The sequence below is a fragment of the Pituophis catenifer genome, unplaced genomic scaffold, assembly GCF_029215685.1.
Source record: "Pituophis catenifer annectens isolate HBS135680 unplaced genomic scaffold, rPitCat1.0.hap2 SCAF_1, whole genome shotgun sequence".
Classification (NCBI taxonomy): Eukaryota; Metazoa; Chordata; class Lepidosauria; order Squamata; family Colubridae; genus Pituophis; species Pituophis catenifer.
In genome coordinates this window covers 256,013,542-256,026,205 of record NW_027256881.1, presented here as the reverse complement: position 1 = coordinate 256,026,205, position 12,664 = coordinate 256,013,542, and the positions used below count along the sequence as shown (strand labels likewise).

The 12,664-nt window shown below is 42.7% G+C and overlaps 1 protein-coding gene across 1 annotated transcript; it reads right to left on the bottom strand.

Annotated features, from left to right (window-relative positions):
• Nucleotides 1-10,945: 10,945 nt before the first annotated feature.
• On the bottom strand, nt 10,946-12,448 carry RASSF10 (Ras association domain family member 10). Its single transcript, XM_070957491.1, has one exon. It carries the CDS (start codon nt 12,446-12,448, stop codon nt 10,946-10,948), a length of 1,503 nt encoding a protein of 500 aa, XP_070813592.1.
• Between the last annotated feature and the right edge of the window lie 216 nt (nt 12,449-12,664).

The following is a 12,664-nucleotide window of genomic DNA, read 5'->3' as shown; positions in this document are numbered from 1 at the left end:
CCTGCTTTTGTCACGCGATGGCACGGTGGGCCCAGTAGGCCTGTTTTTCGCCCTCCCCAGGCTCCAGAGGCTTTCTTGGAGCCTGGGGAGGGCAAAAACAGCCTTCCACACCCTCTGGAGGCCAGAAACAGCATGTTTCCCACCTTCTGGTGGGACCAGAAGGCCTGTTTTTCTCCCTCCCCAGGCTCCAGAGCTTTTCTAGGAGCCTGGGGAGGGCAAAAAACGGCCTTCCCCACCCCCCAACCCCCGGAGGCCCTCCAGAGGCCAGAAACAGCCTCTTTCCCGACTTCCAGTGGGCCCAGAAGGCCCGAAAATCAGCTGGCCAGTGCACACATGTGCACTGGAGCTGAGCTAGGGCAACGCTTGTGTGCCCACAGATATGGCTCCGCATGCTACCTGTGGCACACGTGCCATAGGTTCGCCATCACAGGTCTAGGATATTCACTGCTTTTTAGTTGAAACTATGATTGACTCTGTCCATGTGAGATTAAGGAGTTTCATTGTGTCTACTGATAGTTGGTGTTCATGGATGCACTCTGCTAATGTTATGCCTCTCTGTCCTAGCTACAGTAGTGGCTGTTACAGTCTTTGCACTGTATATTATAGATGACTCCTGTTTTTTCTTCTTGGGTTACTGGGTCTTTTGTTTTAGTCAAAAAAATTTGGTGCAAGCAAAAACCAAATATTGCATCTTATGCTTCCTAGTTTAAAGAAATATATCTTTGGGACAGCAAGATCACCAATAAAGGAGTTCTTGCCAAAGGGGCAATCCAAGGTATGTACTGTATGTGGATGTTCCTTTAGAACGGCTGGCTTGTTTGTCTTCCCAATGATGCAATGAGAAAGCACTTCAATGGATGAAGATTTGTTTATTAATTTGCTGCTTGATGGTATGGGAGTATAAAGGAGCTACTTGGAAAATGATTGCTAGAGTTAGAACTGATTACCATTACTACTATAATAATAACAGATGGAAATGACAGAGACTACAATCTGTCATTATAGATAAGAGAGGGCAAGTGTGGGAGAAGGAGTGGCAGAATCTGGGAGCAGAGTCAAAAGAGGAATCAGCCTAGAATCTCTATGTAGCCACAAATGAACCAAGTCCAAGCCCCCTTGAGCTCCATTGACCCTTACTTAGTACCAAATTAGTGATAACCATTAGTTCAGTAGATTCCTAATTGGAACCTCATGTGTGGTCCTGGTCTTTTATGCCTGATAGCAGACCAGTGATTGGCCTCTTTTCCTTTCAGGTTGAAAATTAACCAAAGACGTTGACAACAATGATAGATCCTCCAGCCTGAAGATTCTGCTCATTAATGCTACATCAATTAAGCATGCTCTTCTTTCATTGGCCCCTTGATTTACCAGGAAGCTGACAGTAATGAAGTGGATGGAGAACAGATTAGAATACAAATGAAGGAATTCTTCAAACATTTGTTCAGCTCCACTTAAGATCATATTCCACGACAGTGGAAGCAACAAAGAGGCCCTACATTCTGTCTCCTTTGGGTCTATGTAAAACAGCTGAGCAATGATTTTGGGAGAGGAGAGCTCAACCAACAAGACTTATTATGAACAATTCTCATTAATTTTTGTTGTAATGTGGGAATGACCTTGGGAGACCGGGGGAAGATGGTTGGATAAGAGACAGATTATCCCACTGAAATGTTAAACATTTCAGTTTCACCTCTCTAGTTTCTTGGGTTGTAAAGGTAACGAAGGAAAATATACTTTAAAACTTGAAAGATTCTGTTAACAAAATCTCAAAATAAAGTAGTTCATCTGGGTGTGCTTCCTGTTTAGACCATCTCACAAGGCTGATACTTGCAGTCAAAGTCAACCAGAGTCACTTCAGTTTAGAGTCCAGTATTATAATAGATTATGCAGTAGATAGCTAACCTTAGGGTCAGGCTCATATAGATTTCTTCTGGGCAGCTTATGGATGTCAATGATATGAACAGGATAAATCAGGGCTCTACAGTATTTGTTTATTCAGTTTTTGCCCTTCCTGGCTGTTTAAACAAGCCAGGTTAGGACTGGCCCCAAGGTTAGGAGAGATGATTAATGGCTCCTTAAGCAAGAAATGTGTTCCTGCATGATTAAGCAAGGCAAGTAAAATATTTTTTTTTACCGAAAAAGACCTCCTCTGATCCAGGAAACCTTTCTAATTATAGACTAGTCTCAAATGTCCTATTTTTGAGGAATTTCATTAAGAAACTGTCTTCATAGTTCCAGATGCATCCAGATCTATTTTCTGTACCAATTTCAATTGGAGTTTCAATTTCCAAGTAAAGTTGCCTTTTGCAATTGACTGAAGGTTAACTTGTCAATAGCAATGGTGTTCAAGTAGTGCTCCAGTTGTTTTGGGATTGCATCCAAGGCACATGTTATTATTGGGACTACCTTTGCTTACTTCTGCCACAGTCATTCTATTTCTATTTGCAGGTCTTTGTATTTTGTGATATTCTCCAGTTCTTTCTCTTCTCTTCTCCTCTCTCCAGGTCCACTATCCAGACATTTTTGTCTTCCTTACTGAAGGACAGAAATGAAAATAAAGGAAGGAAGGAAGGAAGGAAGGAAGGAAGGAAGGAAGGAAGGAAGGAAGGATGGAAGGAAGGAAGGAAGGAAGGAAGGAAGGAAGGAAGGAAGGAAAGAAAGAAAGAAAGAAAGAAAGAAAGAAAGAAAGAAAGAAAGAAAGAAAGAAAGAAAGAAAGATGATCCTATGCTTCCCAAAGTGCACCACAGGAGGGCAAGCTGACTTCACACCAGAAAGAAAGACAAGTGGCTCTTCCTGCAATATCATCCAAAGCTCTCTTCCTTCCCCAGAACCGCCTCTTAAACAGGCCTCACAACTTGAAAGGTTCGATCCAGCAGGAATCTGACTGCCTGCACAGAGCACCAACACATCTACACATTGAAGTGGTACCTATTTATCCACTTGCATAGAACATATTTTTGAACTACTAGATGGGCAGAAGCTGAGGCAAGGGATGCAAGCTCACGTACCATGCAATGCTACCAGTAGGACCCAAACCACTGGAGCAGAGACCACCTCCAGCGTCATTAAGCCACTGAGCCACCATGTCTCTAATTTGCCTGATCACTCTGATCAATAGGAGATTTCCCCTTGAAGATACCTTGGCTGCCTACAAGAGAGGCAGCTTCCATTTTGTTTGGCTTCCATTTTCCCAGAAGTTGGTAAAAGCATAACTCTCCAAGTTTTAATCATTATGTTTAATTTTTAATTTAATTCATGATTTGTATCTGTATTCTGATTATATTGATTTTTTTAAAAAAGATTTGTAAACTGACTTATCAAACAAATACAAAAGTGGATTAATAAATAAATCCACCCTCTCCTATAATGAAAAATAAGCATAATGACTAGATTCTTTGTTTCCAGTGTATTTTTTTTAATGTAATAGTCATTCTGAAATAGGAGAAGAATATACTTTGTAAGCTTTTGCTTTGAGCCAAACTTTCTATTCTCTTTCATATGACTCTGGGATCCAACAAAGAAAGAAGAGCTGAAAAAGATAATAATCATAGTGTAGCATGAAATGCCCTTTGATCTTTTCTCCCTGCTTTTTTGGCACTGTGAGACCACTAAGCCTGCACTTAAATTATGGGTTTGAATTGCCAGGTTTTACCCCCCAGAATCAGGCTTAAATTGCTAACTAGACAAGATGGACATTTGGCCAGAGGATTCCTTGTGGCCATTTTCAGAAATGCTATGCAGAAAGAGAAAGACTCTTTCCAATATTTGCATGCCAAAAAAGTCGTTCTTTGTGTTTAGCAATAGTGCTTAGACTTATATACCGCTTTACAGTGCTTTACAGCCCTCTCTATGCGGTTTACAGAATAAGCATATTGCCCCCCAACAATCTGGGTCCTCATTTTACCAACCTTGGAAGGATGGAAGGCTGTCAGCCTTGAGCCAGTCTGGATTGAACTGCTGGCAGTCGGCAGAATTAGCCTGCAATACTTCATTCTAACCACTGTGCCACCACAGCTCTTTAAAAGTATAGAATGATAAGGAGTATAGAGGCATAAGAAAAGTAGTTCATTTATCTAAAGAATGTCTATGATGTGTGAAATGGAATAACTCAGATGTGAGGACTAAGTGGAACTCTACAAGAGTAAACCAAAGATTCCTCCTGCTTCCCACAATGCCCAATGAAGGGATGTTCCTATCATGGTTTACAACTGGCTGCCATGTTGCTTCTCAGCAGGGACCTTTCAGTGATACTTTGCTACTGAAGCTACTGATAGGAATTGATGGAAGTGTCCTTTGTAGATTTATATAATCCTTTTAAAAAATCTTCAGATTGCAAATCTGTACACATTTTTTAAAGCATGCTTAATGTTAACATTTGTCTTCTTGGAGCATAAGTCACTTACTTTTCTTGCCTCCCCAACTCTGCTTTGCTTCTGAAGATGCTATTGTAATCAATTGCATCTTCGGAAGCAAAGCAAATAACAGCTTATGGGGGAACATGATGCCAGAATAAGGCATTGGCAAATGCTTTTCCAGCAAAATAAAGTGTCATTGTGGTTGACATTAAAAAAAAAATGTACAAATATAATGCACTCACTTAAAAAAAAAAAAACAGACTGCAGTTCAGGGTGCTCCTTGGCCTTTAGCCATCACCACATGTATGAATGACAGCTGTGATGAGGACTAAATTTGCACATCTACAGCTAGTGTGATTTATGGTCCACTTATGTCATTATCCACCATTACGTAGTTACATCCCATTTTGACAATTGCAATGTGTTCTACATGGGACTCCCCTGGAAAAATATCTGAAAATTACACTTTCTGCAAAATCAAACTAAAAATCTATAAAAATGGATCTCTTTTTTTCCCCAATCTCTTAATTATTAGTTATGACTAGCATTAATGTTCATGTATTTGTCTTAACTGCATGCACTTTAATCGTTTTAGCCATCTTCAATATTGAGTAGGAAAATGGATCATAAATTGAATGCATAAAGACATGTTCAACCATGTTTTGTAGGAGCAAAGGCATATTACCAGAGAGCCAGTTTGATGTAGTGGTTGAGGCTGCAGGCTAAAAACCAGGAGGCTGTGAGTTCTTCTCCTGATTTAAAGCACAAAGCCAGCTGGGCCACTTAGAGCCAGCCACTCTCAGAAAGAGGCAATGGCAAATCATTTCCCAGAGGTTTTTGCTATGAGAATAAGCAGGTACAAGCACTCACCAGAGGTCAGTGCTGACTTGAAAGTGTGCATATGCATTCATTCGCACTTACTCACACACAAATACACACAAAAGTATCTACTACCAATTGAGATGGAATCAGAATGATGCACATTGTCATGTCATAATACAACTCCCACTCCAGGTAACTAAAAAGAGTATATTATTATTATTATTATTATTATTATTATTATTATTATTATTATTATTATTATTCTGTGTCTAGATCAGAGGTGTCAGACTGGTGGCCTATGGGCCAGATGCATAAAGTGCAGGCCACACCCACCCCAGCTCTTTGAAGGGAAAAAACATTGTGATACGTCACATGATGGCAACGTGACGCGGCAAGTTTAGACACCCGTGGTCTAGATCAAACTTCAAACTGCAGAATGAAGCCACTTTCTTGGCCTTGTCATTGGCCAAAAATAAGTCATTATTGGTACATGTTTATGGAAGCAGCTGACATACCAGCAGATGGGCCAGGCTTTGTGTCTCTCCACATTCACACAGTGTGTTGTTATCTGCCAAAAGCCTCCACTTAAGAGTATTGGTTTTACACTTAGACACTCCAACTCTTAACCTATTCAGGGTCTTCCAGGTAGGTCATAAAGGAATATATACAAAAATGGGGGAAAAAAACCCCAACAGATCATATTCCCAACCACTTTTCTTACCTGTCCATCATACTATAATAGTCACAGTCACAACACCCATCAAAACGACCATACTGACTCTTTCCAAGGAAGAATAAGGTGCGTCCATATCCTCATTGTTTCCATTCTCCAGTCCTTTAACAGAGGAATGCAGAAACTTTCATTCAGGTTCTCGGAATAAAAAGAAAGCAACGTCCAAGGTGCCTTGACAGTCTTCTTTGTTATCCTGAAATGAGCATCAGCCCTTCTGCAACAAGGCATGGCAGCAGTTGGAGTGGATGAAATGAAACAATACAGACAGGAGCCCATGGAAAAGTGGGGAAGAGAGGGAGGGAATAGGATCTGGGAGGTGGGATGAGTCAAGGACAGCTGCCAGTGGAAAAGCAGACTCCCTACAAGTTCTCTATGGCCAAAGGGTTGCAAACTAAGCTTTGCTCTGGTTTCTGTAGTGGAAGCAGAGAGAAAAAATACCTCAGCAATCTTACAGCAGCAGATTTCATACTGATCTCACGCCTGCTAGTCCAGAGTTCACCTTAGTGTCTCTTAGTTTATTGTTTTTATAATTACCTCATGCCAGAAATGCTGTGAAGTTTTAATCAAGAGCTACAAAAGAAAGCCAGGATTTCAGCACAGGACAGATTCCCAGAGCCAATCTGCTAAGCAACTATATTTATGGAGCCACTTTTACTTCTATTTGACATGTTTTATCATTATGTTCATTTAATTTCACCCGTTGTTCTCCTAGATATCATTAACTTGTTCTTCCCCTTCTTTTTGGTGGGGAGGAGGGCATTATTAGTTGTGCCAAGTGAATATGAAATTCTACCGCCCAATGGCTAGTTAGAAGATGCTTTAATCAGCTAGCCTTTTCAAAAACCTAACTCAATGAACGCACAACCTAAGCATACCTATGGAGTATGAAGCATTGAAACCAACATCCCCAGAATCCACCATGTACAAACTACTTATTTGATTGTGTTTGTATTTGAAAGCAGATCATGCTAAGTGTAAGAATATATCTAAAATCAGGCTTAAAATTCTTAGTAGAAACATATTGTGCTCGGCAAGATCTCAAGCACTTCTCCCAGATCACTTTCAAAAGTCACTCAGCTCTGGTAAATACATTGTTCGCAAGCTCTATAAAGTTGTAGAGCCTGACACTTTAATGAATCCAAACAATCTCTAATGGGACGTTATTAGTTTAATGTGTTGATGAAACAGCATGAAATCGTTTTGTAACATTTGGTTAGCTGGGTGCCGTGAAGTCTGGCTTGACCATTGGCAGCCTTATGGAGAGGTGTCCATCATCTCAACTTGTCCCTAGTGACCACCTGTAGCTCTTCCAGTGCTTATCAACTCTTACCCCCACTTTTTAACTTCTCTTAGCCTTTCCAAATATCTTTAGTTCATCCCACTCACATCCCATGCTCAAAATATGTATGTTTGTTTGCTGATCATGAGTTCTTAAGCCTTGATTACGTTCAACTAACAGGTTGTCTTTGCATACTTGATCCTGTTCCTTAGATTGATTTTATATTCTCTTGTTTTCTAGATTAAGTCTTAAGGGCAACACCTACTTGCTTTAATTTTAATTTAACCTATATACCTCACACCAACCTGTCTCTTCCATAATCTGTGCTTGGAAGTGTCCTTGTGCCCGTGTTCAATAGTTTGTGTACTAGACCTGATTCCAGTATTGTGTATCTGGTGATGTCCATGTGTTGATGTGGTTTAAGGCAACTACACATAGACCTCAACTGTGTGACCGGTCACTTAGCAACCATTTGACGTTACAACAGCCCCTCCTCAAAACATACCTACAAGCTGGTTTCCAAGTTCCAAGAGCTGCCCACCCACCCACCCCCATGAACATGTGACTTGCAAATGGTCTGGATTTATAGTTGTTTGCAGCATCCCATGATCATGCAAATGAAGAATCTTCTGCCCCAAACTTTATTAACCCTAACTCCTAAATTGTGTGGTGTTCTTCCAGTCAGAAGTTTCCCAATAGTTTTTAAGATTCTGCCATTTCTCCAACTTTTGCATTGCAGCCATCTTTTATTAGTATCTTTTATGGGTGCTGCATTTAGCTCCTTTTGGTTTTGCAGTAAAAAATTTTCTGTCATTCTCCATTGCCTCTATCGTAAGTCCATATGCTTGATATCCACTCATTCCAATTAGCAATTTACATCAAGACCTGGTTAATTGGTATACAAATGACAGATGAATCCTCTGTGAAAAATACGTCTTTTTTATTCCATAAATAATCCAGTGTTATTGCAAATGAGGTTTTGATTCACCATTTTCTCAAATCTGTGTTCTTTAAACATTAGGAATAGCTTCTTACCATCAGGTTCGGTATAGAAAATATACAGTACATTTTTAGCAAATGTTCAGGACCAAAGGATAATTAACATTGCATACATGTAAAACTTTTATCTGGCAGGAATAACCAGGTTTATTTCTGAAATAGGGATGCATAGGATCAGACTGTCACTTAGGTAAAATAACAAACTCTTATGTTAAAATTTCCAGTCAAAATGTTAAATTTTGACTGGAAAAACTAAAATGACTAACTTGAAGTACTTTCTTGTAGCGCATCTTGGTCAGTGCGGTGTCTTTGCACTTTTTTCCTCCTGATTTGAAATACAAGATTCTCCCCCCCACTCCCCAAATACTGGTTGCTTTTAGATGAAGCTTGTATTGCATAAACCACCTTGCTCCCTTTCAGGGAATTTCTCCCAGATAATGTGATTTATTTAATAACTGGCCTGTATTCTACGATTTTGTATCCATTTTTTAATAACTGACCCAAAAGACATAGAAGAAAATAGCAGTGCAATTATGCAATAGATGAAATAAGATTTTGCTTGAGAAAGGCAAATTGATATGATACTAATACTCTGTTTCCCCCGAAAATAAGACATCCCCTGATAATAAGCCCAATTGGGCTTTTGAGCATATGCGCTAAAATAAGCCTCCCCCAAAAAATATTTAAACGCAGAGCTGGAAATCAGGTAAGATTGCAAGAGGATCTTATTTTCAGAGAAACACAGTAATACTCTCTCATCTCTTGCCAAGACTGATTTACTATGGACTTATTTGCTGTCCTATTTGCTCTCAATACACACTTTTAAAAGCAGAATGGAAAAACAATTTATGCCAAATTTCTTCTCATGCTCAGCTGAACTAAAACTGCCCTACTGTTCACAAGGAAGATAATCTGAAAAACAAAGCAACAAAAACAGTATGTGCCACTTTTAACTTCCAGTGGTTTAGTTCTGTGTAGAAATAAATCCATGGTATGAATTTAGAATGCCATTTGTTTAGTCAGATTCTTTTAGGGTCCGAGACTAAATCGTGACTGTTAAAAAAAAAAAAGTTATAAAAGGTTATAATAGCCCCCTTGCTTTGAGATGGTATTGTGTGTGTGCGCGTGCACACGAGAAAGGGTTAATTTGTTCTTCACATTCCTTCCACCTCCATCATTCCCACCAGTGAAATTCATTCCATTCATTGCCAAATTTGACATTTTAAAACAGGGTAGGAGTTAAATTGATTTGAAAGTCTTATTTCCTTTTGAAAGTTTAATAAAATAAATTGACATATCAGTTTGGGGGATGTTGCCCTTTAGATTAGTCTTCTAGCCACCGAAACTTTGCTCAAAACTAGCAACAAACCAGGCACCTGAGCTGGCTTTGTAGAATGGCTCTTACCCAATGCTGACTTCAGCATAATTAGACAAATTCAATCTTATTTGTAACACACAGCATACTGCTTCTATAAATCTGCAAATCAAGCATACTCGAAGCATTAAAGCACGTCACTTTTAAAGTTTCAGTGCAATGTAATTACATTGTAAAGTCTCACTCAACCAGCATTCTCTCATGCAGGTTTACACTGTTAATGTGTTGTGAGATTAATTTAGATCTCCTGCATTTCGTTCCCCATTTTCTAAGGAACACAACCAAACCAGCATAACTGCTATGATTCCTATTTACTTCCTGATTCATTGTTAGCATTTAAATAACCCTGCCCACCTCCCCACAAAAACCTGGATTATTCCCATGAACACCTGTGCATAAGAGATTTTTGCATCTGAGACATAAATTTGTTACTTAGACATTTGTTGGAATCTATTCCAAACATGCTGACAGCAGGCATTCCCGAGTACAAGTTTTTAATCATCCCAATTCTTGCTGCTGTGTCTTCCATCTATGTTTCATTTTGATCAGAGGCTCAAACTACTGTAATTCTTTCAGAGCAAATTACAGCTGTTTTATCAGACAGATGTCTTTATACTGGGAAAGGACCAAGGAATTAGGTAATTCCTGAATTAGAAAGCAAATTAATGAATTTGCACACTGTCTTGTATTTGCAATTAGGAATGTAATGGTTAAAAAGCCATTCAAAAATAAATATCTCAGATGTAAAACAAAAACATGGAAAATAAGTTTCAGAGATTTGCCAACAATCCTTTTTTTTTAAAAAAAAAAAAAGCTTGCAGTTAGAGTGAGAAAGCAAGAGCAAAATCTGCCATTCTTGACTAGTTTCAGCAAGTTTCAGTGTCAAAACCTCAATGTAGATGTTGGGTGCTTTGTTTTATATACACAATATCATATACTTTCCCCAACAGTATTTCCTCAGAGAATTAAATATTAAAAACGGCAGCTTTTCTTCATTTGAAAAGTTTGAAATAAACAAAACAAGGAATACCTTTTTTTTTTTTTAAATTATGGAGAAAAATAGCTTGTTGTATGTTTGTACAAATATATATTTTCCAGGATTTAGTGATTTGAACAGAAATGGCCTGTTAATGAACCACCATCATGGTCCCTGTGACCGACCCAGATCGGATCCTGCATTATTACAATGTATTGCAGTGCACGTGATCAGAAACGGGAGGAAAAGCAGGAATTCTTAATCCAAGCATTTTGCGCCAATGGAAACTTGTGCACGGAAGGTCAAAAAAAAGGGGGGGGGATGGAAACACAACTTTGCAGTCCCTGAGATGAAGTGAAGGAAAAGAGCGCGAGGAGAGAGAGAGAGAGAGGCGGGAGGAAACTGCTACACGAGGGATTCGCACACGGGCACCGAGTCCGAGTCCTGGCTGTGCATAGAGCTCAAACCCGTGTCGGAATCCTCGTCTTCACGATCCTCGCGGTCTTTGCTCAAACTCCGGGCGGCTTCCTCACCCCAATCTCCCGAGGTGATCGGGACCGAGGCCGGCAGCTCGTCTCCCGGGTTGAAAGGGAGGCCCCCTCGCTCGTCCTCGTCCGCCACCGCCGTTTCCTCCTCCTCCTCCTCCCCCTCCCCCTCCACGTGTAAGGACTCCAGGGAATCGAGCAGGCGCTGGAGCTCCCGCTCTTTATCGGCCCAAGCGAGCTGCGTAAATTCCAGGTCCGACTTCACGGCGTCCAAATCCGTGTTGAGGCGCAGCCCGATGTAGAGGCTGGTACTCAGCTGCGTCTTGACGCGCTCCTGCTCCACGTGGAGCTCGCCGCCGCCGCCGCTCAGCTCGGTGGTGTTACAGTCCGTCTCCGAGAGGCTGGCGCTGGAGCCCTTGGCGGCCGCCAGCTCTTCCCGGCGCCGCCTCATCCAGCGCTCGTTGAGCTCCTCCTGGATCTCGCCGGCCAAATGCTCGATCAGCTCCTCCTGGCGGCGCCACTGCTCCTGCACGCGAGCCACCTGCTCGCACTTCCACGCGTACTCCTCCAAGTCCTCGCTGCCAGACGACGGGTTCTCTAACTCCCCCGCCGTCGTCGTCGGGGCCGCCCCTGCGGGAGACTTTAGCTCCTGGTCTCCCGCGGGGGGCTCCGGCTCTTCTCCGACCAAGTAAGTGTCCTGCACGTAGTTAACCCCGTGGCGTTTCATGCGGTCGAAATGAATCCTCGCCTCGTAGCGGTCGATCTCCCGGTCTAAGTCGCGGAGCCGCTTGATCTGCTGCCGGATGGTGTGGTCCTGCGAAAGGACCAGATGCACCAGAGTCTCCATCCTTTCGCCCGCCGGGGCTTCCTTGGCCGGCGGCTCCTCGAGCTGCGGCTGCCCCTTCCTCTTGTTGATCTTGGCCAGCTTGCGGAAGGCTTTCCTCACCACGCGCCTCTGCCGTTCCTGGCTCAAAGCCAGGCTGGCCCGGGCTGTAACCCCCAAGCCATGGCATCCCGGGCTGTCCCTGCTGGGCACCACCCTGGCCTCGGCGCTCCTGGGTCCGGTGTTGGGCAAGGACGCCTCGCTGCGCACCAGCACGAAGCGCACGTTCTCCTGCTCGTCGCCCCAGGCCGCCCAGAGCCTCAGGATCTTGGTCTTGTTGGGCAGGATCCTCTCAAAGCCCCGCCACTTCTCCACGATGCAGTAAGACTGCGGGAGCCCCGACAACATCCCCCCGCCGCACTCCTGCAGCGATGCCTGCTGCTGCTGCTGCTGCTGCTGTTGCCGACGCCTGCGCCGCTGCTTGCTCTCCTCCAAAAGGACCCGCACCACATCCGAGCAAGTGGTCCGTTTGGTGAGGCCCGAGATTAACTTCTCCTCCTGGCAAATCCACACCGAGATCTTCTTTTCTTCCGGCTCCATCGGGGCACGGGACCTCGGCGATCGTGAAGGGGGTGGGGGGCGCCCGCTACTAATCGGCGGGATCCCCCATAGGAGCGCTCACCAGAGCCGCGCCGCCCGAGAGCCGCCCTGGCGAGGCATGGCTGCGACCGCCTGCGGGGCGCTAAAACAACAAAAACAAAAAAACGAGCCTAAAATTGCAACGCTCCCGGGATCTCCCTCTTTCGGCTCTGCTCC